Here is a 23,922-nt window from a genome sequence, read left to right as displayed (position 1 = left end):
TGAAAGTCATGTCTAAGATTATTTTTTTAAGTAAAACTCATATTTTCGTGTTACTGTCGGTAGGAATTGCAAAAAAAAAGTTTATACTTTGGTTTGTTGTTTAATAAATGTACATGTATTACCTGAATTCTTATCTACCTGAAATTTGAAGAAAGAAACAAAAAAAAAAAGGTTGCCTAATAGGCTACTTTTTACCTATACTTACTAGGCCTATTATTAGCCTACCTCTAAAAGTCATTTAGTTAGCGTAGGCCTTATAGTGTTAGGGACTGTAAGACAGTAGGCTAATCAGCCTACGTGTATGTCTTCCATAAACTAAAAGAAAATAGCATTGCATAAAAACTATTCATGAATTCACAATATTGTTAATTTTTTACAGACCGAATACGGTTGCAATTCAAGAATACGCTTTCAAATATGGTAATGCACTGTTATCTTGACAGCGGAACTGACATAGTATGTGTGCCGTCTAACCCGGAAGCTTTACCGAATAGTTGGCTTCTGAAAAAGACATGGCAGCCTGCTTTGTGTTAGCCATTCAATATAGGCTTTAGTCTTCCTTTATTCTGAATAATATTTGTAGAAAATAAATACCAGTTTATATGATTTGCGCACAAGACTTTTCTTAACTATGATGTCGACGGCCGTTTGTGTTTTTTTACTCTACAATAAGAAGGAATAGTCAGTTAGTCGTCGTTTTATCGTTTGCGTTTGTCATACATTGTTGCTAGCTAGCTTTGCTGCTATTGAAAAGGGAAGGGATTAGCTAGCTAGTTAGCTGTATTATACTGAGCCTCAATGCCCGAGCAAGGCCCTAGGATGAATGGTTTCTCCATCGGCGAGCTATGTTGGCTATTTTGTTGCCCGCCCTGCCCTAGTCGCATCGCCGCTAAGCTCGCCTTTCTCCCACCGGAGCCCACATACACGGTGCAGAACCATACAGACGGGACCTGTAGCCTTCATTTGAACGAGCGTGCAGACTGGCAGTACTCTCAGCGTGAACTGGATGCGGTCGAGGTGTTTTATACCAGAACAAGCCGAGGGAATCGTGTCGGGTGCATGTTTGTGCGCTGCGCCCCAAACAGCCGGTATACCTTGTTGTTTTCCCACGGGAATGCAGTGGACCTAGGCCAGATGTGCAGCTTCTACATCGGTCTGGGCTCTAGGATCAACTGCAACGTCTTCTCTTACGATTATTCGGGTTACGGGGTCAGCACCGGGAAACCATCGGAAAAGAATCTGTATGCTGATATTGAAGCAGCCTGGCAAGTCCTTAGGACGAAGTGAGTATATTTCATCTAACCTTCTTGTTCGTGAATGAGATTAAATTATAAGGTGAACATGTTGGAGTTGGACGGCTATAATGTTAGCTACCATGTACTTCGCCAGTTCTGGTAGTCACTTTCCCATGGTCCCTGACGATCATGCTATGCTATTGCAACGTGTAACTAACTCGCCATTCAACAACTGCGAGGCCTGCCTTAATATTTGTGTTATAGTCACTTTATATAGCCTAATGGGTGTATGGTGGTGATCTTCCGAGCCGTACAGAGCATCTTACCTATCCACACTTCTAAAGGCATACAAAATTGAATTTAGCATTTCAGGGTTTACAGCCTTGTACTGCATTGGGGCCTAAAATTTCACAAACCGAGCTTGCTGAGCAGGCTATTTTGCATTTGTAATAGGCTAATGTGTTTGGCCTAAATGTAATTTGTGTGTAATTTGATTGAGAGGTGGTAAGTAAATAATCCATAGTGAATGATACGTTTACACATACTCCACCTGCTTGTGCTTTTGTCTGCATTTGAATGGTTGGTCACACTGAAGAAGTGTGTTGGGTTTACTGGTTCTTGGCATGAAATTATATGGTGGGTTTCTGTCTCCACTTCCGAGAGTCATGGATTGTATTCTTATTCTGGGTCAATGGTCACATTCAAATTTCACTGTATGGATGAACCAGATATGGTAACCCATTCTTGTGTTTGCACATTTTTGGGCCTAATTGAAAGAAACTGAGAAGGATGCTGTGTGATTGTGTGTGATCACAAACAGAATTGCACAGAAATTCCATATTCTATTATATACCATGGCCTGTATTTACCCTAAGTTTTGTTGGTTTATTTTAAATCTCTTGCACATGTTGGCTTGCTGTTACAGAGACGGCACATTTAGCTGACTGTTATCAGTATGCATGTCCAGTTCAGAGGCTGTTAAATCCTCAGTGCTTTTACAGTAAATGGTCTGGCCCCAGTCACTTTTCTGTGCCTGAGATGAAGGATGTGGTAACACACAGTACACACCTTCCCCACAGGAGCTGCTGAGGGCAAGGGTGCCGGCGAAGCCCTCACACATGAGTCATTTTCACAGGCATAGTCACAGTCCCGAGGGACACGCCACAGGAAACGCAGCGCTGTCTCTATGGCAATCTCAGACGATGACCCTCATCAACTAACTGGTCTGACTGCATCTGCTGAGGAATGACATTGTTAGCATTACAGGAGCAAGGGCGCTCTTATCAAACGCACATAAGGTCAAATTGCTGTACTCTTATAAAGTAAGTGTCGTTCTAAGGGGGAAAAACCTTAAAAGGGAGCATGCCCATCAGGCCTCTACATTTTGCCAACATTTAATATTATGCTGTGAGCTTGATGTGATGGGGAAAGTGTCTTTGAAATAATAATGAGAAAGGGAAATGAAATTCTGAAATGGCTGATGATACATCATAGTCCTGAAAGTTGAAATAGTACTCGGCTAGGTTATATCTTGCTTTTAGCTCATAGATATTATTGTCCCCAATATCTGTAAGTTGACATGTAAAGATGGAGCTTGAATGTTTTTTTTTTGTTGTTTTTTTAAGACGGCAAGGTTACCTGTGTGTCAGTATATTCTGTGCTGAAGTGTTTTGTTGACATATCGACCGCACCATGTGAATAACACAAATTACACTGATGTGTATCTTCAGCTTGGTAAGTCCAACCATAAACTTTCCCTGTTAATTTCACACACATAGAGCAGTCATTTGGTGCCTTTTAAACAGTACTAGTTTTAAATGATTGCCTGATGCATTTTAAAAAGCTTCTATATCAAACCTGCCTGTCAGAAAATGCATTTTTAACATTTATTGGGGACAGCTTAAAAGAGTCCTAAAATTAAACGGAGGCTGTTGTTTTAAGGATGAAAAATATCTAATTATAGCTTCTTCGGCAGGGAACAAACGCTATCTCGATCCTTTATGTTGATGGAATACAGTGCCAGCCAGAGTATTCCCCGTCTCATTCACAATAGTGGTCTTTTTGATAAACAGTTTTAATGAAATGGATTCCAAAGTGTCTCCTCAAAACCTTTTGCACCAGGGGAGATGAGTCACGCCAGGTGAAACAAATACTACTTCACATGCTCCCGTCTGCGCTTGATGAACAGTACAGCACACCCAAACTTATAGATTTGGCCGTGGGTCCAAGGCAGTGTAGGAGTGTGCAAGATTAACACTGATGCTAGTCAGTTGCGTTTGCTGCTTCCCATTATTGCTGATTCTTATGTGAAGAGTGAGTGGGTGTAATCTGTATGGGATTTAAGAGGCTTGATTTCCATTGGAATCGGCATTTCTGTGCTACTCCCACATATACTGTCCAGTCCAGAGTTTTCCCCAGGAAAATAGCAGGGGTGGGGGGGCAGGGGGAGTGCCTCAGAGGTGAATCAGTGGCAGCCTGCTGAAGCAGCAAGCTCTGGTACAGCCTACATCTGACCTGGTCAAATCACGACTACACATTGGAAATATTTGTTAAAAAAAGAACACCACGCCTTTTTCCCCACAATGGAGATCTGACTGGGTTTAGATTTTTCTGTTTTTGCGGAGGTGCTTGTGAATTCAGCAGAGGTGCTGTGCCTCTCTCATTAATACATAGGGGAAACCATGCCGTCTTACTGCTTTATAAGGCCATAACATAAGTTAGTTATTGTTTTCTCAGCTGTTTGTCCCAGGACAAACGATGATGATGTAACAATGTTGGCCCAAACCTAAAGTCAGCTTTCGCATTGTTCATAAATGAAGAAACCTTGAAGCCTATCAACATAAGTACCATGAAATCAATCAAGTGTTCCTGCTCTGACAGCAGAATGAGACTGAGAGGTAGTGACGCTCTGGTGTGAGAAAGCAATATAATCAACAGTGCGCTTACTCTGATTTGTATTCCACCGGCCGTTCTTTTATCATCGGTAAAATGCTTTCAAGTCAGATTATCATCTTTGCCAATCACCTCTCTGGGGAGAAATCTGATGGAATGCATTTGAATGAATTAAAACCTAATGACCAGTGTAAGGTGGTCATTAGGTGTACTCTCTGTGTTATTACAGCCTGCTGTAATTTTTTTCCAAGGCGCTTATCATTCTTCAAAAAGTGAAGAACTGTTCCTCCAATCGACTTTCTCGCCACTCATCAGTATGGATTGTGGGCAGTGTCCTTTGACTGTTAGAGTATTAGCAAAGGCTCACTCGGGTGTTTGTATTATTTTTATTCACTTAAAACAAAAATAGATCGTTCCTGCCATAATGTCAAAGCTGTAATAAGAATAGTTTCTTCATTATAGCTGACATTTAGGATGGCCTTCTGGCTGCATTCGCTCACTGCTGTTCCCATTAGGCCCAGAGAAGGGCTTCGTGTAAGGCACGCGCCCTCACTGATCTCTTCAGATCAGCCCGTGTTGTGTCAGCTGGCCAGTGCCATTAAAGAAACCGTTTTCCTAGCGCCGCTCAGTGCTTTCACTTAAAGGCCTTTTATTGAATGAGTGGCTTTGCCACCACAGCCGATCCATTTCAAACCCAGAGCTAGGCTAAACGTAAAGCGCGGCGCCCATTTTGCTTTGAAAGCCGGGCCTCGCTAAATTGAAACAACAAATCGGACCGTTTCTGCGTCTTTCAGAAGGCAAGGTCACCGGCTCTCTCTCCGTCCCGACCTTTCCGCGTTTCGGAAAGCTGACTGACGTTAATCGCCTCCTGCGCACCCCTGAATTAGCCGATGTTTCCTCTCGGCGGATTCTCGGGCGCGCCGACGCACGCGGCTCCTCGGCGTGACGGTGCCAAATTAAACCCTCCGCTTGTTTTGGGTAAGTGCATGCCCGAAGGCGCGCCTCGCGTTTCGGGCGCTTCTCCCCGAGTTCCGGCATAGCGATTAATGCCATGCCGTCGTTATCGGCGCAGTTGTTTAGTTTTAAACAAAGGTCGCGGCTAAACGGTGCACCGGCTGATGAGTCGTGAAGGGGATTTTTTGATTCAGCGTGAAATCGGCGCTTGCCAGTCTCACTGCAGGACAGGATTTGTAATGGTCCGATCGAAATCGTAATATTTCCGGTCATATAGCCCAATTTTCCTTACGGTCACCCATCGCTCGAGGTTCATGACTATGGTATCTAAAAGATGAATTCATAAGAATGAAACTAGTCAGTTTTTAAACTGCCTTTTATGTCGTCTTTTTGCTTTTTCTCCCAATGCGGACCAAGTATTGTATCGTGTCAGCCCGTTCCGTTGATTCTGTAGAGCATGCAGACTAGCAAGGACCACTGCATCCAGAACACATCTCCTCTTCAGTTCACCAGCTGAGATGTAGGCCTAGTCACACAGGTACCATGCAGCTAGCCACAGGCAGACTGCACTGCATTTAAACTGCCTAAGAGGTTGCTCATTTGCAGTGAGCTGGGGTATGCAGGCCGAACTAAACCTATCCCTGGGTAGGGCTGCCTCCGACTGTGTCTCACTCCATGGCCTCTCTGGACACATTTGGCTCTGAGACAGGCAGGATACGGTTCTGTGGGGTGCATTACTAAACCAGTGACTAGCGATTTAGCTGGACATTCTATTCTGGAGGAAATTACACGCCGCTGTATTTCGAAGGACGTTTTAGCTGTTATTTAAACCCTATTTGAGCGAATCAGCAGTTGGACACATTGTTGATGTAAGCCATGCTGATTGTATTACAATGGATCTTATTAATTTTTTTCCCCTTCAGGTAACAGAAGCTTAAATGAGAAAAATGCACTTGGGAAAATGACAATGACACAAACATATATCGAGTAGAACTCCTCATTAGACCTTTTCCTATTGCTGCAATTAATTTTGTAATCTGCAGCCCAATCAAGTTCTTATTCTTTTTTTTTTTCTTTTTTTTTTTTACAAAACTGTCCAAGGAAAGCTATTATTACTCTTAATGCACTGCTGTAAACATTTATACTGCATCACATAATGACCTGAACGAGATTGAGAAACTGCCAAAGCATGACAGCAAATTATTATTTTTTTGCTTTGCTTGTTATCTTCTAAAAAGCATTTAGTGACTTTATTTTCAGAACTAATTTAATGTTTTAATTGGATTTCGGATCATTCTGCAACTTTTTGTTCCTGCAACAAAACAATTTATAAGTTGCGTAGAACTGAGCTGTTGGCTTGCCTCTGCACCCTAACAGTGGGACACAGCACTGTGTTTGTTAATTTAGATCAAATTCAGATCAAAAGGGTGTCAAAGGGCATGCTCTGTTTTGATGGCCTTTTTTTGTTCTTTGTTCTTTGTTCTTTATCGTTTAAGGATTTTGTGAAAGATAAAGATCATTGAATACCAAAGGCATGCACCAATGCTGAAATAATATTATGTAGCTTATAGGCTTATTGCCTAAAATAGATTATGATATAAATAATCATAATATATTTGTTAATATGTAACCTTTTTTTATTGTTTTGCTAATTTTGCTTGGAAAAAAAAAAACAATGCGCTTGCATCAGTAATTATACAATTCCAGTTGGAGAACAAGATGAGTCATTGAAGACTCTTCCACACACAGTCGTGCTGGCTGTACAGAGCCTGTTGTGTTTCAGCAGCAGTGCATGCAGGCTGTAATTCCCCCGGCTGTGGCGTGGCACGCCGCAGTACAGGTCCTGTGAAGCAGACACGCTGGCGGGGGACACATTGCACAGCGCTGAGATAAAGGGGAACGTAAAAATGCGGCGCGGAGCGAACAATCACTTAATGCGGCGAACGCGGTGACTGTCAAGCTGCGGTCGCCGCTCTGTGCCGCTGGCATTAAAACAACGAAAGCGATCCTAATGTCCATCTGTCGTGCTTGATGAGACCTTGCGGTTAGCGACTACATTTGCATGCAGTTAGCGGGTCCCCCCGCGCTTTCTTCACGGAGCGGATTCGAACCCGCGAACGCCTCGTCACGGGTGCGGTTCCCTGGCCGCTGCTGCATTGCGCTTTTTTCCGCGAGTTGTCGGGGTCACTGCAGTGCAAGCCCTCGGTCGCGCACGTCGTGATGCATTTCCCCAGTCTTGGCCGCCGACTCCCCAAGAAATCAATACATAATCATTCTTCTTAGGGAACTGCAGGAAATATTGCAGTGGGGAGACTTCCTGAAATGTATGGAGGCCAGACAAATAAATCCAGACTAACAGGATATCTGACATCAATTGCCTTTTTCCTTCTTAAATCTTGCACTTGAATGAGAAGTTCAGCATCTTTATCCGAGATCCGAACGCGCACAGAACTCATTAAGCCCTTCCTCTGGCGAGCCTTCCGGTGCTGTCGTCCAAGTGCCCGCAGACCTCCCTGCAGCGGTTGGACGTAGGCCTACGTTTATATATCATTTTTACAGTGTTTTCAGCCATCTTTCACCTATAAAAAATTTATTTCCGGCCGTTACTCGTCTTTTCAGCAGTCTACACTGGCAAGAGAGTTGCCCATCAACGGCGATGAAGTTTAATGCGCAAATACTCCGAGACAAGATTACCGCTCTGTGCTCAGTGAGTCTGCGGAGCTGCTGATCTTTACTGTCACCGTTACATTTCCAGCTGCAGTTTTTCCATGACAGGAACTCCTTTCAGAATTTATTTTATTTTATTTCGGGCTCATGAAAAGCCTATGGAACCGACTAAAATAAGCCCACCCCACACTGTCATCTCATTACAGGTTCAGCTGTAATTAGGACAATTGCTCCGTGACTCATGCGCCATTTTAATTGATCGGTAGGAAGGAAAATGAAGACATGAAGTACTGTTCTGTGCGAATTACTGTGCGAGGGTGGCATTGTCTGTCATTGTGCTGAAAGGCCATTTGATGCATAGGTAGATTGATATGATAATCAAAACACCTGCGGGGGCTGTGTACTTGCTAACTTCTCTGAGTTTGGAAAAAATGTAATCGTACAGAAAAATGTAGCTCCGCACACAGTTGGGCTGTAATTTTCTTGGGGGGGAATTGGAAAAAAAAAACCTATTCAAAATACCATACCTTTTTGTAGCATCACCATTTGATTGTCAACAACCGATTTAATGTTTTCGAATGCGACCGGTTATAATTGGGTCTCCCGGATACCTGTGAGAACCGAATGCGCAGCATAATTGGTAGTTGGAACTGCCTAGTGAGTCTGCATCTTGTATTCAGTTTTTGAGACATGGGGGCTCTTGGAATTTGTTCTGTTTTGGGGAATAAAATGACACTTAATTTCTTAATAAATTACTGTATTCGGGATTATAGTGTTTAACTCTACGGTCTAACTATGTAACAATATATTTCCGTTCATCCTGAAGTAGTTAACCACTGTTTCTCCCCATTTGTTGTGTCTGACTGTGTTTGTGCAGTCCTGAGAGTAGCACTCATCTTCTCCACTACTACTTGTCTCTGTGGATAATGTATTTTTATTCACACTGTCACACCATAAATGCCATTACATTACGTTACATTTAGGCTTTTAGCAGCTGTTAGGCACACGGGCTTGATTTTTTTATATAACGGATGGATCCGGTTCATTGTTTCGAGAAGTCAATTTGCATTCCAGCCGTGACAACAATTCCCGATTATTACCCCATGGGTAAACAGGATGTTTGCACTTTGTTTTAATATCATTGTGACATATTGTAACATTAACAGATCCATTAGCGTACAGAAACAGTAAGAGCAAAGTTTTGGAAAATGGAAATGTTTAACATACCTATCGTTTGATCTCTTTGGGTTAATGATTTTGAGTTACTTCAGTAACTGCACCTTGACTGGCAGTGTACAAATGAACAGTGTTTACATAGCTAGATAGCTAATTTGTCAGAGTTTTTGAAGTGTGCTATGTTCTCGTCTTCTAGTTTCCCTTCTAGTTTTATAACAGCGATATGGCATTTGATGGTATATCATGGATATTGGCACAGGTTTTTGTGCCATTTCACTTTAACATATCATCTATCTTTACAGCTGATACTATTCAGTTGAAGTATCTTTCTCAGGGATAGAACCATGCCAACAGTGTGACCCCTGATTCCATCTCTGGACCGATACAACAGTCCGGAGTGCAGGTACACTGGTGTGGCAGTGCTCATACGCCATTAGTTTGGTGTAATGGTATTCAAATGTGGATCTCTGCTGAATAGTTCTGGTTCTTTATAGTCGTACACGTCCTGCACCCTAACTGTTCATTCATTCATTTATTTATTTATTTTATTTTTATAGCCAAATCAGGCACACACAAATGCTGCGTTGAACGACTCGTTGTTTAGCTCATCAACAGAAGTAGACTCTTTCTCTTGCTAAAGTCTTGTTTTATTTCTTAAATTTAATAGCCTCCATTTTTTTCCTGGGTGCCACTTGCAAGCGATTGCGAACGTGGCATGTGTTATGATAATGCGCTGAGAAGCGGCAGCTTGGCCTTGAAAATGAGCATATTTTCTCGTGTGGGAGTGAGTAATGCAATAATCCGTTTTCCCTGCTGTCTGAGAGGCAAGGTAGACTTTTTCAAATTGTTTTCTTTCTTGTCTCCTCCGGGTTCTGAGACCAGCAATCCCTCTCTGACACTGAAGTATCCCCTGGAATTCTGTCATCTGAAAGGCTGTTGTTGGCTTTTTAAGAAATTGATTTTCCTACACTTCTTGATCCATTTCTTGATGTTCTTAAAGCTTTTAAAGTTCTGAGCTGCGCTACCAAATTGGTAAAAGGGCCGACCAGTGTTTCTGGCCTGTTTTTGCAGTTGACCCACACAGTAAGCTACCATCACTTGATGCATTGCCTTGAGCTGTAGTCCAACAGAGACAGTTGAGTCGCAGGCTGACATCTTATCTGAGGATGAGTTTTTATTTCTTTCTTCTTCTTTTTCCCCCCATTCACACAAGCAAAAATAAAGAAAGGGTTTCACAAGTGTTCCCAAATAGAGATTTACGGGATCACAAAGGGTTTATTTTTGGTCAGATATGCAAGGTAATGAGTTCCACTGCAGCTGTTCCGAGAATAGCAGTTTCATAAAGCTTCGCCGTGAGTTATGCCGTCCGCCCATCGCTTCTCGAAGGTTCGGGTCAGCGTTGGTTTTTTTTTTTAAAAGACATTCTTGGCGTGGAAGAATTCAGGACGAGCACCTTGCCTCACGCTGCTTGACCTCGAGGCGCGGCGAGGCGCGCGTTTTCACGGGTTCCAGATGATGTTTTGTCCCGAAGACCGCGTTGTGAAACGCCAGACGCCGTAGATCACGCAACGCGGCTGGAAACCATCGGGTGGCACCCTTCAGATCCGCGGCCTGGCTTGAATCATCCTCGCGGCTGTCCTGGCTGCCTGGACGCGAACCCGCCAGGAGGCTAGCGGCGGTTCGCGGCCGTGCTTTTGATAAACGGAGACGAGTGAAGCTCTCCGAGCTCACCTTTCCGTTCCAGGAATGCGGCGTCACGTTCAGTCTGTCCCAAAATAAGTGCGCCCTGCTGAAGCGGAGCACCATAAAACCCGTACCGTCAGCCTAGTGTTCCCACTGTTTATTTGGCCCCTTCTCTTATTTTGAGCACCTTCTCATGAGTTAGGGTGTAGGCGTCACCTGAATTCTATTCTGAATGTGAGAACTTATTTGATCTGCCAGAAGTCTTACGAAAGGATTGGATTAATGTGGTCGGTGTTATTGTGCTCGCAGAAGCATGTGCGCCATATTGGTGCACATTTCTGATTTGTGCCACACGGAAAGCGATTAGCAGAGCAGTTTTTGTTTTTTGATTAAGAGCTCTGTTAAAGTGGAAATCGGAACACGCGCCAGGCTTCCCGCGAACAGCTTTGAGACAGAGATGTGGAATGGGCCTTCGTTTTGACAGCATGAATTTTCCGCCTTCCTGTCTGTTTTCCGCTGAATTTCGCGCGCGCGGTTTGGAATAACATTGTAGGTTATCTCTGCGGAGGCTTTAAGTCAGCATTTTTCCTCAATTAATTTATTTATGGGGACCGCTTTGGCACAGTCTGTGATGTCGAACCAAATGGGCTGGGGATTAATTCGTAACGCAAATAATAAGGAGTGAAGTGAATGGTGTGTGGGTTGAGCAGATTTTAATCCTTCACAGCTGCTAAACTGCATTAACGAAATGAAAAACACAAACAAATTATGTCTTTCAGCAAAGTCCATCTTCATGTAAATTGCTCTGTGCATTACTTTTCATGCATTATGGTCCCCCTGCGAATTATCAGGTCAGAATGTCTCCGTTTTGAATTGCGCTGAGCACATCTCCTTCGCGGAGAAACGTGACTTACAACAGCTGCGCTTTCCTTGTTTTTAGGAATAGTTGCGTGAGGTCAGTGGGCCAGAAGTTTAAGGCATCCGTCAAGTGCTCCAAGTCTGTAAAGTGTGAACCGAACTTGGCTTTGACTTTAAACGGTGGAAAGGCCTCGCGTCTCGTGAATTGGCTCCGGTCTTAGAAGCAGCGCTGCCGCACATGCGGCTCCCGCAAATGTTTGTGTGGTAAGTTAGCGCCCGTGGAAATCGTGGCCGCACTTCAGAGTCCGTTCCGCCGAACGTGTCTTGGCCAGCCGGTGGCTGGCGAGTAACAGATCCGAAGCCAGAAAGCTGTCCAGTGACAATAAACAAACAAAATAATTTGTACCGACGTCAGGACGCTGTCGGCCGAGCCAGCGCGCCGCGCGGCAGGAGCGAATTTGTTCCGCTCAAAGAACCGCGGCCATGTCACGAATAAGCCCCGGCGCTGTAACTCTGTAACGAGCGCGCAGATGTTCTCGCTCGCCTCGTCCTTGTCCGAGTAATTTCTGACGTGGCGGCGCGTTGCCGACGGTGACGCGCGGCTGATACAGGCAGGCGGAAACCCCCCCCTCCCCGAAGCAACCACGCGGCTCAGCGTCCCGTGGCTCGCTGGTGAACGCGTTCGGCGCGATCCTCCACCGACCGAACCAACCTATAAATGAGTCGGCTGGAGTCCACGGGTTCCTGCTGGTCACTTCCATTACTGGAGGGGTTTTTTTGTAGAGCTCATTGCCAGAGAACATCAGAGCTGCTCAAACGATATCAGCTCACGACAAGTGCCTTTTAAAAACCCATGCTGTAAAACTTTCACTTAATTCCTGTTCTTGAATGTTCTTCTTTTATGCCCCGCGTTTGTGTTGAACTGGACTGCTTTTAACCACTTGTATTATTTGAACGTCTTGTTTTCTGAACTGCCTTGTGGCATTTTTGTATAATTAATTGGATTTTCTAAAAACTGTCCCGTTCATCTCCATTCCTGTCTCGTCATTGTGTCATTTCTTTGGAAAGTGCTTTTACAGTCATGTAAGGAAAAATCACTTCATAAATTCTTCTCCTTCTCCTTCTCCTCCTCCTCCTCATGAAGTGGCATTAAAGGAATGGGACATGGGAGGTAGTAAGTCAAGTCCTTGCTCACCCCCTAGGGCTCCAACACCTCACCAGCTTCTTAATGTTCTCAGTCGAACGTAGGTGCTCCTTTTAGGCCCAAGGCTGCTGCTTTGTCATACATCTCAAGTGACATGTACAGTACAGAAGACATCTGCCATTTCTGTCACCTCCGTTATTTCTGTCAGAAAACACATCTCTTCACCAACTCAGCCTCAGATGCCGCAGTACACACATTTGTGCACGTTTGTGTCCATATATGCCCAGGACCGAATGCAGAAATATGCCTCGGGGACAGCTGAGGACAGCAGTTGTGTTCGTTTCTTGCTGCTTGCTTGCAAATGAGAGTTCAGCGGATATATGCCGTTTAACTTTAAAGACTGAATGGAGATTTAATTTCTACCTGTAAAAGGCTTAAAGGGTGTTTATTTAAGGGTTGGCAGTGCTGGCAGACGGGAACAGAAAGATCTCTGGCAGCAGTCGTTTGTAAATGTTTATTTCAGTACAAGCCGTTTTGAATACTTAAACGCTCCTGCTCACCGCACTTATTCAAACAGGTATTTTTACACACCTCTCGCCAGCGAAATGAAATCCCATTTTCCGTGTTATTATTTTTACGGCCGGTGTTATACAATTCGGTTTAATTCTGGCTCTGCCCCAATGGCTGGCTCCTGTGCAACTTGCATTAATTTTCTCGAAAATAAGCCGGTGTTTGTTTTGACAGCCTGTTTCTCATTGTTTGACCTCTTTTACATGACGTGAAACAGCCTTCCTGGCACTGTATTTCCAGTGGCTTTCCATCCAGGGCTCCTGTTTGGACTAATGATTTTGGATGCAGTTCAACGCACCGCCCACCCCAAAATAATGTGTCTGTTTTTCAGAAAGTGAGTCTCCCCATCCATCTGATTCTTAGTGTATAAAAAAATAGTCTATTTGACATCCGTCATTTCTATGTTGTTTAAGTTTGTTTCACCTCTCCTTGCCTGAGGCATTTTCCTTGCGTATTCTCCATTTTAGAGCCTTTTTAAAATGTCTCTGGATTTTGAAAAACAGCCACTAATAGTTCCTTCTCTCTCAGCACTGCTGTCTTAGTGCGGAGTGCAGCCCAAGACTCGAAGTACCCTCCTGTGATTGAGCTACGCTACGTGCCTCACGCCACAACACAGAGACCGTTTCAATAACAAGAGCGCGCAGAGATGTTTGCCGGACGGTGAATTCTGCTTTCCGTAAACACTTCCAGAGAGAGCGTTCTGTACCGCATTCCCTCCAGCGTTCCCTCCAGGGTTTTCTAAACGGTTGTTTTGGTTGAAGCTGACCGTTCGAACGTGCCGTTTCTAACCTGCAGGCGTCGTCTCCGGGCGGTAAAACGGCACTGAAACGCACCTGCGCGGCACACGGACGAGGCCGGGCCGGCCTGGCCGTCTCTCTGCCTTTGCGGGGCACGAGGGCGGGTAGCGCGCGGTTTTCGGGTGAGTTATGGGACTGCGGCGCTCCGCTTTAATTCCTGCCAGATGCTCGGCTCTAATTGGCTGCACCGAATTGCCAGCCGTCCTCGAACTCGTTTTCTCTGTTGTGATGCTCCGCAGTCCTCCTCCGTTTCTGTCTCCTCCGCTCCTCTTCGTCTCGCAAGCGCCACCTGTCTGTCAGGAACAGCCCGCGGCGGCTTGTCCGCTGGATTAGTCACGTTCCGGCGGTTTCCGCGGGGGCCATCCTCTCTGCTTCGTTCCACGCGTCGCACGTAATGGAGTCATTTCGCGTGGGAGGGGATTCCCGAGCGCTGCAGCGGGGTTGGATTCTTTGAAGGCGGACACGGCTCGGAGAGCGAAGGACAGGCCGGAGCACACGTTGTACCGCGCTCCGGGTTCAAGGCTGTTTTGTTTCTGGGCCGCTCTCACCTTGCAGGGATTAGCCCCGCCAAAGCCGCGCTAACAGAAAAGGTCAGATATCAAATGTGTTTCCATTCGCCGGCGACCCCGCGGCATGCCTGACACGCCCCCCGCGTCCCGGGCCCGACCGCCGATGCGTGCCGAGCGGAGGCGAGAAAAGGGGTCGCCACCCCCCCACCCCCCCAGCCCAGCGACAGGTCCACACAAACACGTAAAGACAAACACATGTTACCGCCGCGGTCGCCTGCACATTTTCAAGTGTCAAGTGGAACTGGGTTTTATGAAGAGCGCTTCCAAGGAACAGGTTTTTCCCCCCCCTTTTAACCCACCAATGGCTCGTTGCCGGAATTCTCTCTCAAACATAAGGTGCCTTTCATAAGCCCCTTTAAAAAAAAACAAAAAAACAGCCCATGCAATGTGGACTGCATTTTTCCAGAATGACATTTTAACTGAAGGACCTGGACGTGAACTCTTGCCAATGCAGCGCTACGGATCACTAGGATGCGGGTTGACTGTGTGCCTAAATTCCAGGAACTATTTTTTATAATTGAGAATCGTGGACGTGGTCATGATGTCGCCGATGCAGACGTATCATATCCCAGTTGGCACTGAGGCTGAATAACAAGTCTCTCTGAAGTCTGCAGTCAATGTGGCCTACCTTTAATCTTTGGTCAAGGTAACAACAAAAAAACCTGTAGTTTTGTGGTACAAAATCAAGGTATACATTTTTATTCCATGAAATCGGATCGATGAAATGCCAAAATTAGTTGTACAGTCTGTATACTGATTGGCTCTGGCCTCTGAACCACACTCACAGCCCAATCAGGACCCAGGTTTTTTTTTGCGGTGCATTACTTCATTCTCTCTGTAGACTGGAGAAACGGGCATGGAAAATAACAAGGGTGACCACATATCCAAATATGTGGGGAAGTGAGTATGAGGAACAGAAATAATTGGTGATTCTGACCTTACCATAACCCCGGCAGATAAAGCTGTTGTTGTTACGAATAGCGGTTATTAAAAGTGAGATCCCACATTTCGTAAATATGTAACATAGCTGATGTTAACCACTGTACTACAGAACGGCTTAATTAGTAAAATATTTCATCATTTCAGAATTGACCTCGGATTCTTGTAATTGAAGCACTACAAACTTGAACAAACACAATAATTGAACTTTATGCTAGTAACATAAGTCACGTTGAGGATGTTTTAATAGCAGCTTACTTCTTAAGACAGTGTGAATATATGGGTGCAATTGCTTTGATCCTTAAGATTTAATTAGGGCCCTAATTTGATTCCATGCAAGATCTTTTTTTTTTTTTTTTTTGAAGACTAATAGTACTGGCAAACCCATGGTACTGCCTTATGAGATGGTACCCCTGTATTCCCGCTTTGCATTTTAAATAGCCTAATATCCAGGCAAGGATAATGTCAACACATGTAAACCTTACATATATATTGATTGCATATCATTTTTGGTCTGGAGATTATTGATTCCCCTTTTAAGTTCATAACACATTCATGTATTTTGTTACTTTATCTGGATTCTTTTCATTTTTATTTGATGTTTTTAGATACAGGGCTCGTACTCTTAACAATCCCACAGGCAAAAATAATCTTATCCTTGCTAAAAGTGTTCGTGTTACCTCTTAATGGAGATTTCCAACAGGTACATTTTTTGAAACTTTGCAGGAATCTTGTCTATCGACTTCGACAGATGCTCCTCATTTAGTTTTCAGACCAACGCAAGTTTTTAACCTGTATTCTGATCATTTCTGTTGAATGTTCACATTAATTATGCCAAGGAAAATATGGGGTCCATTAGGAATTACACCCCAATCAAAGAGGCCTTACTTTAGGGCGGGGAAATGCCTAATTTGTAGGATACATTCCTAGCTCGGGCGGCTGATCCTTTTCCTGCGTCTCAGCACTGGTGAGTGTGACGATGCAGTACGGTGGCTCAGTGCGGTGGGAGTTCCTGTGAACTGACTGGTCTGTCTGTCTGTCCGTCCGTCTGTGTGTCCAGGTACGGCGTGACGCCGGAGAACGTGATCCTGTACGGGCAGAGCATCGGCACGGTGCCCACGGTGGACCTGGCGGCCCGCTACGAGTGCGCCGCCGTCATCCTGCACTCCCCCCTCATGTCTGGCCTCAGGGTGGCCTTTCCAGACACCAGGAAAACCTACTGCTTCGACGCCTTCCCCAGGTGGGTACGGGCAGACGGGCCTTCCCCCTCACTGAAACCGAGCCTGCTGCCACTCACAGAGGCCAGCTCAGATGTGATTGGTGGCTTTTTCTTTTTCTTCTTTTTTTTTTTTTTTTTTTACTTTTCATCGCGCAAAGTGCATTAATCATTAATTCACGCGTCAGGCGTTGCTTTCTGAAAACCGGGCTCCCAAATTCAACTGAAGACCGGCCCCCGCCCCCATCCTGCCTCCAGCCTAACGTCCCCATGCTTCTGTTCTCACTTTTTATTGCATTGATCTTCTGCCTGCAGTGAAAGTATGTATATTTTATAAAGAAGAAATTTTATATATATATATATATATATGCACACGCACACACACACACCATGGCTTGGTTAAATACTCAATTCTGATTGGCTGTCAGCCGTACGTTATACATTTTTCTCTTATGTTTTTCATAGCTGATGGTGATGGACTGCTCTGTAGAATCCAAATTGTAGTGCCATCTACCATTACCGGAGCATATATGGTTGGCAGGTCTAATATACCGTTCATTTTCTTTTAGGCGCTGGCAATGATTTGCTCATTCAGTGTCCCCGTTACAGTTCTGACTGATAACATCACCATCCCACAGTGTCCTGCGCGCAGCTCACCGTGTAAAACAGCTTTACGCATAGTATTTGTGCGTAGCATTGCGAGTGGGTCTGAGCGTCGGTGCAGTCGTTTGTCTTCTGCCCATTTTTGAGCACTCTTGACGCTTCAGAAGTGCTCTGAAAGTTAAGAGACTGTACCCTGCAGTTCCCCCTCATAACCATCCGTTCATTTCAGAGCGACGCATAGCCGAGTTTGTCTGTCACAGTGACAAAATTTTTTAAGGAACATTTCCTCGCTCTCATTCTCCAAAAGAAAAAAATGACGCAAATTGATGCACTGCTGAGCAGTTTTCAGTTTCACGCGTCTTCCCGAAAAGGGCCAGCGCCGAAATTCAATTCGAACCTCGAGCCGTCCGCTAATCACCGACCGGAGACCAGACACACCCCGCAGCTCACTGTACGCCAGCGGAACGCCGCTCCCATTAGGCCCGCTTTCGTATTTTCGGTGGTGTTTGTCAGCGTTTCGATTTAGCCTGGCCCCCAGAGGGGTTGTGTCGGTAATAGAAGGAGGCCTTGAGAGGCGCCCTGTCGGCCGCGGGACAGCCGCGGCACGCCGGCGGGACGACCGCGCTATTCTGAGGCCCCGCCGCCTTTTATTCCGCAGGATTATTTATGGACCCCGGGGCCCGCCCGGGGCTCCGCAGCCAGCCATTAACACTCTGACATACGCGCACGCGACTGTAAACTACGCCCTGCTTTCCTCAGCTGTGGAGGGGGGGGGGTGGTCTAGTATATCTGCATGGCACCAATCCTGAGCAAAGCCCTGGAGAGGCGCACGACTCAGCCCAGACTCACCTCGCCGTCCTAATCCCCCTCCCGGCAGGTCAGCTTATCGCGGGTCCTCCCCCCGAACATCGCGCGCGCCATGGTCCCGAACCGCCGCGGGCATAAAACTGGACACGGAACGGGAAGCGGGAAACCTTCCGTCTCCCTCACTCAGTCCCGACCGCAACAGAATGCCGAATAGGCGGAGAGGAGACTATTTATGGATGTAGATTAACGGGATAGGAATTCCGTACCGTGTTTGTGGCTCTTTATGCTCGTAGCTCTTGCACATTATCCCCCCCCCCCCTCCCCGTCCCACCCCCTTTATGATGGAGGTTTATACCTCAGCCCACAGCCGCGTCCGGGCCCCGCAATCTTTTTAATCTTCACATCTGTGGATGTGTAGGAGGCTGATACTGCGTCTTTATCGAATAGACTCTCCCCGCCGCGATGGAGCCTAATGGAATCTTCGCTGCGACTCCATTAGACGACGTCCTTTCTGGGGAGTCCGACTCCTGTCTGGAAAACACCGCGCTTTTAATGTATAGTGGAAATATTGGACTTTTATGGTCTCACGGCTCTCTCTCTCTCTCTCTCTGAGGCGGGGCGCTCGGGTAGATGTGAAGTCGGCTAGTTTGGCTAGCAGCAGGGTGTGTGTTTTGTTTTAAGTTCTCTTGGATTGGATTTGACTGAATTAAAGGTGTGCTTAGACCTACTTCTGTAGGGGTATGTAATGTGGTTTTACCTCTCGCCAGATGTACTGTAGGTCTCTCATCACACGGTTTCAAGCTGTTCCATTGAGTCCCTGAACAGATACAGTCTGTGGGCAGTGCTGCATTTGAGCAGGGTCAAGAATCTGACAGCTTTAATAGGTATGGAATTTCTCATTTGCGCACCGCAATCTACTTTTCCATGAAGATGCAGTCGTGCCTTTTGAGGATTAGTCAACATTGGGGAATTAAAGAAGAGCTTTATGCTGTAAGCACAGTTTTTCTTTGTCCGTTGGACCGACGGACCAATAATGGAAGTTAAATTAAAGATGGCTGCAGACAGGCTCTGGCCAGGAAGAAAAATGTCTGTTTCCAGTCTCCAGGGAGAGCGGTTTTTCTATAGAATTTACTCAGTGTAGTTTGTGCCTTCAGTAAGCGGTGAAAGTGTCTGTCTGATGAGAGAGCGTTTTAGCTAACGAGCGGTGAAGGTGTTTGATCAATGAGAGCGCATTATTATAGCTTTTGAGTAGTAGCTCTTTGTAAACTGAGATTATACAGCTCTGGAAACCTCCCCATTATGAGACCGCCCCATGTTTTTGATGCAGAATCAGGGTTATTCCACCAAATAACGATTGTTGAACCACTCCTTAAAAAAGACATAGTTATTTTTATTTTTTTATTTTTCATTGTTCAATGTATAAATAACGCTGTGTATTTCGACCAGTTGTTATTTTCTGCAAATAAATGTTCTGAAATGACAATATATATATATATATATATAATATTCTGGGAGGTATAATATCAAAAGATAGAAAAAATGAGTTTACTCCGACGCATACCCATAAACTGTGAATCGGGAAATTTCATGCGGCCTCTTAAATTTTTCCAGCTCTGTAGGCACACCTGTGCCCTGGCGCATTGGGACGGGGCAGACTAGTGCTCCGCGCGGCAGCAGTGTAACTGTAGAGCCCCTCAGCTGCTGGGGGCCTCTCTCTCTCTCTGTGCTCCTCCCTGTCCAAACCCTGAGCGTTAGCAGCCAGCGCGTTCGGGATCGAGTGACTCGGTCCGCTCCCCCCAGACCCCCCCTCCCCCCCCGGCTCCATTGTCTCCGCCGCGCTTTTATGTCAGCGCTGACTCGCGGCGCCGTTCCAGCCGGGGAGAGTGTCCCCCGGTGCCCCGCGCGCCGCCGGCTCGTTTGTTTGCTCCCGCCCAGAGGCCGCCGAGCCGCTGGGTCGCGAGCGGCCGCAGCCAGAGCCCGGAGCACGCGGCAGAATTCCGAGGAGGGGCGGGCGTGGCGGCGGATGAAAGTTTCATGAGACGGCGGTCTCGGCGGCGCGCGGCGTGGCCGGGAATGTTAAGCGCGCCCGCCCCCTGCGGCGGCGAGGGAAGAGGAGGCGGACGGAGCGAGAGAGCGTGCCAAGTCCTCAGCCTTCAGAGCCATTCATTGCGAGTGGCAGGAGTCCTCCCCCGCACCCTCTGTACAGAACGGATATAAACAGCACGCCATCGCCCTGCGCTGCTGTAGCTCTGCGCTGCTGTAGCCCTGCGCTGCTGTAGCCCTGCGCTGCTGTAGCCCTGCGCTGCTGTAGCCCTGCGCTGCTGTAGCCCTGCGCTGCTGTAGCCCTGCGCTGCTGTAGCCCTGCGCTGCTGTAGCTCTGCCGCTTCCCGCCTGCTGAGCTCGCGCTGCGAGCCCTGCGCTGCTGTAGCGCCTCTGCGCCTGTAGCCCTGCGCTGCTGAAGCCCTGCGCTGCTGTAGCCCTGCGCTGCTGTAGCCCTGCGCTGCTGTAGCTCTGCGCTGCTGTAGCCCTGCGCTGCTGTAGCTCTGCGCTGCTGTAGCTCTGCGCTGCTGTAGCTCTGCGCTGCTGTAGCTCTGCGCTGCTGTAGCCCTGTGCACTGTGGCGGTTTGGGTTACGTACTCCTCAGTCATCCTCAGGCCTCTGACCCCCCCAGCCTCTCCACCCTGCTCGGCCAGCGCAGGCCAGACAGGAGCCCGTTAAGAGAACGTGACGTCGAAAGCGGGCCGCTCCGCGTTCCCCCTTTTTTGGCTCCCCAGACGCTCCGTACATGGGACCCAGGACGGGCCACGCCCACCCTGCACCTGCCCGCGGCGCGTGCCAAGCCCGTAAAAAAACTGCATCCGTTTCCACGGCTCCCGAGCGGCCCGGCGGAGCGTGAAACGCTCGGCGTTTTAACTGCCCGCTCCTCGCTTCAGACCAAATTACCCAGAATGCCTGTAATTGAGCGCCGTGTGCGCGCGGAAACCCTCGCCGCACCGCCGCGGGCGCGTACCCCGTCCCCGCAGTAGATTGTGTCCGCGAGGGGGAAATCACTCCGCCGCTTTCTAGCGGTTTAGCAGGAGATAATTCTCATTAGACATCATTTGGTTCAAAATGTAATTACTCCATCACGCCATAATTGCATTTATCTTCAACACCCAGTTCAAATAACTCCCCGCTAAAGTGGGAGATGAAGAACGATTAGTCATGCATTAACTGTAATTAATTAGTATGCCGAAGTGAAAGGAAACATTACCGGTTTCCCCCCGCCGAGGCATGAGGAAATGATCTGGAAGCCCGTGCAACAGCAGGCTCCTTCCGGCACCTTAGAGCTCATTCGAGCGGACCGTAAAAAACACTCGCTTTCTTAACGGAAGAGCCCCTCCCGCTCACGTACCCACGGCACTCCGCCAAAGTTGGACCTCCTGGCTTGCCGTAGCCTCCCTCCGTGCCCTGACCCCCCCTATCACAGCATTGCCAACCCTCCTCCCCCCCTTTTCTGTGTCCCAGTATCGACAAGGTGTCCAAGGTGGCGTCGCCGGTGCTGGTGATCCACGGGACGGAGGACGAGGTGATCGACTTCTCCCACGGCCTGGCCATGTACGAGCGCTGCCCCCGCCCCGTGGAGCCGCTGTGGGTGGAGGGCGCCGGGCACAACGACATCGAGCTCTACGCCCAGTACCTGGAGAGGCTAAAGCAGTTCATCTCCCTCGAGCTGCCCAACTCCTGAAGCGGGCGCTCGGACCCAGGGACGAGGGAGAGGTCGTGACGGAGGAAAGGCCAAGGAGCACGTATGTGGGACAGGTCCCCTTTGATCCGGAGCCGGGGGACCTAACCCCTATTTGCACTTTGCTTTTGAATCTAGATTCTTCTCAGCCTACGTGTCTATGATATTGTTACCGACCGCGATGTAAGCCAAAACCACGGCTCGGGGAGGACCTAGGGGTTTTAAATGTGATTGCATTCTTTTGTACTTGATGACAAAAATGTTTTTGCACCTCAGATAATTATTAGGTTTTTTTTTTTGTTGTTGTTGTCGTCGTCTTTTGTTTGTATTGTTTTATTTTGCTGGTTCAGGTCCTTGAAGGTAATTAAAACGACTTGAATTTCTGGTGCGGTTGTTTGGAAGTAATCACTATTTTTATGTTCTGTTGTTAATGAACCTTTTTTTTTTGTTATTGCTGTCGTTTGGTTTGTACATTTTGATTATCCTTTTTTTGCATTCCACGATCTGAACTGTGGAGTCTTATCAGGCCAGTGCTTCTGGTGGAACCGCAAACCACTCTAACCCAGGCAGGTTACAGACCCAGGGAACACTCCTTAATGTACAAAGCCCTTACCTGTCATATTGTATACTGTAAAATGTTGTGCTTTTAGTACATTTCCACATAATTAATTTAACACTAAAATGTACTGTACAGGACATGTTACGGGAAATGAGGAACGGAATGATTTTTTTGGAGCATGGTGCTTTTCTGTGTTTTGAAGTGAGTAGAGTTAGAGTCCCTGCATATATGCGTCTGCCCAGATGGTCTCATCAAGCAGTGACAGGGGGGAAGGGAGGGGAACCTAAACAATGTGTAAATTTATGCTTTAAAGTTAAATACAGACACTACGGGAAAAGGCCTTACGTCTTTTTGATACCTTGTTGCGACATTCCTTTCAGGTGTAGAAGGCGTGGAATCGCCACGGTTCACGAAGGTGCTGCGAGCCGCTGCTCTTTTGTTAGCAAAAAAAAAAAATCACTGTGAATCTGAACTGGATCGTACTGTTGCTAGAACATTGAACTGCATTTCATCGCTACATGGGATACAGGCCTGTCAAACCGGGACATTTCTCACCTGCTTTTTTGATAGATCTCTGCAGCCAATGGGTATTTGCTCTCGCCCCGACAAATTCATTTCATTTTCTGTCACCGCGTACCGCAAACAGTCGTGTCCTTATCTGAGAAGATATCCCCCTTACCGTTTTATCCGAAGCGAGAAAATATGCAATTGATTGGAGTTTTGCGCATACAGTAAAATAAATTTATGAAAAATATTCATGCTTGATGCCAAATTTAATTTGTTTTCCCCATTATATTGAAATATATTTAAGGAGGCTTATTGTGAAAATTGCACCTGTAGTACAGCTACATACAATAAGATTTCCTTGCATAAAAATGTTTCACCATCTAAAATCATCATTTTCTGTATTAATATGTTTTAACCAGATTTGTTCAATGGTGATTCAGTTAATGACATATCTTTCTGAAAAATGTTGGGGCCGGTGTAAAGGCTTGTCGCTGCAGCATTAATTTCATTTGAAGGATTTTGCAATATATCCAGCAGCTTTTTCCATTCACGGTGTTGCAGTACGGAGACGTCGGGAGACATTCCTCGTAGCATTAATGAATGGCTTTTCTTTTTCAGGGTCTGTCCTCCTTTTCTGAAAACTGTAGAATTCCTGGCCCTTGTTTTTGGAACAAAAGGGCTCCTCTCTGGTGTTTGTAGCTTAAACTATAAATTTTTTTTTCTTTTTTTTTAATTTTTTTTTTTAAGAAAAGCAGAAGAGCAAAACAAAGCAGGTTTTTGTTGTCGGCTATTTCTAGTCCCCATATTCTTTTGATACTGAAGTATTTTTTTTTTTTGTTTTTTTTTTTTTTACAGTGTTTTTTTCAGTAATTGTTAATAAATTTACACATTTGTTTAATGCTGATTTGTAAGAAACTTGTGTATCTATCTAAATATATATGAAATGTGATTTGAGGTATTTTAGCCTACTTGATTTTGTCACTGGAATCACAGTATGCATAAATAATGCAAAAATACTTAAT

General features: G+C 46.3%; 1 protein-coding gene across 1 annotated transcript; it reads left to right on the top strand.

Moving 5' to 3' along the window:
* Positions 1-461: 461 nt before the first annotated feature.
* On the top strand, positions 462-23,638 carry abhd17c (abhydrolase domain containing 17C, depalmitoylase). The gene is made up of 3 exons (XM_064336607.1): positions 462-1,283; positions 16,545-16,724; positions 21,618-23,638. Exons 1-3 carry the CDS (start codon positions 799-801, stop codon positions 21,835-21,837), a joined length of 885 nt encoding a protein of 294 aa, XP_064192677.1. The 5' UTR covers positions 462-798; the 3' UTR covers positions 21,838-23,638.
* Positions 23,639-23,922: the final 284 nt, after the last annotated feature.

The sequence above is a fragment of the Anguilla rostrata genome, chromosome 5 (assembly GCF_018555375.3).
Source record: "Anguilla rostrata isolate EN2019 chromosome 5, ASM1855537v3, whole genome shotgun sequence".
Lineage (NCBI taxonomy): Eukaryota > Metazoa > Chordata > Actinopteri > Anguilliformes > Anguillidae > Anguilla > Anguilla rostrata.
The sequence above is the reverse complement of the archived record's forward strand: the minus strand, read 5'-3'. Positions and strand labels throughout refer to the sequence as shown.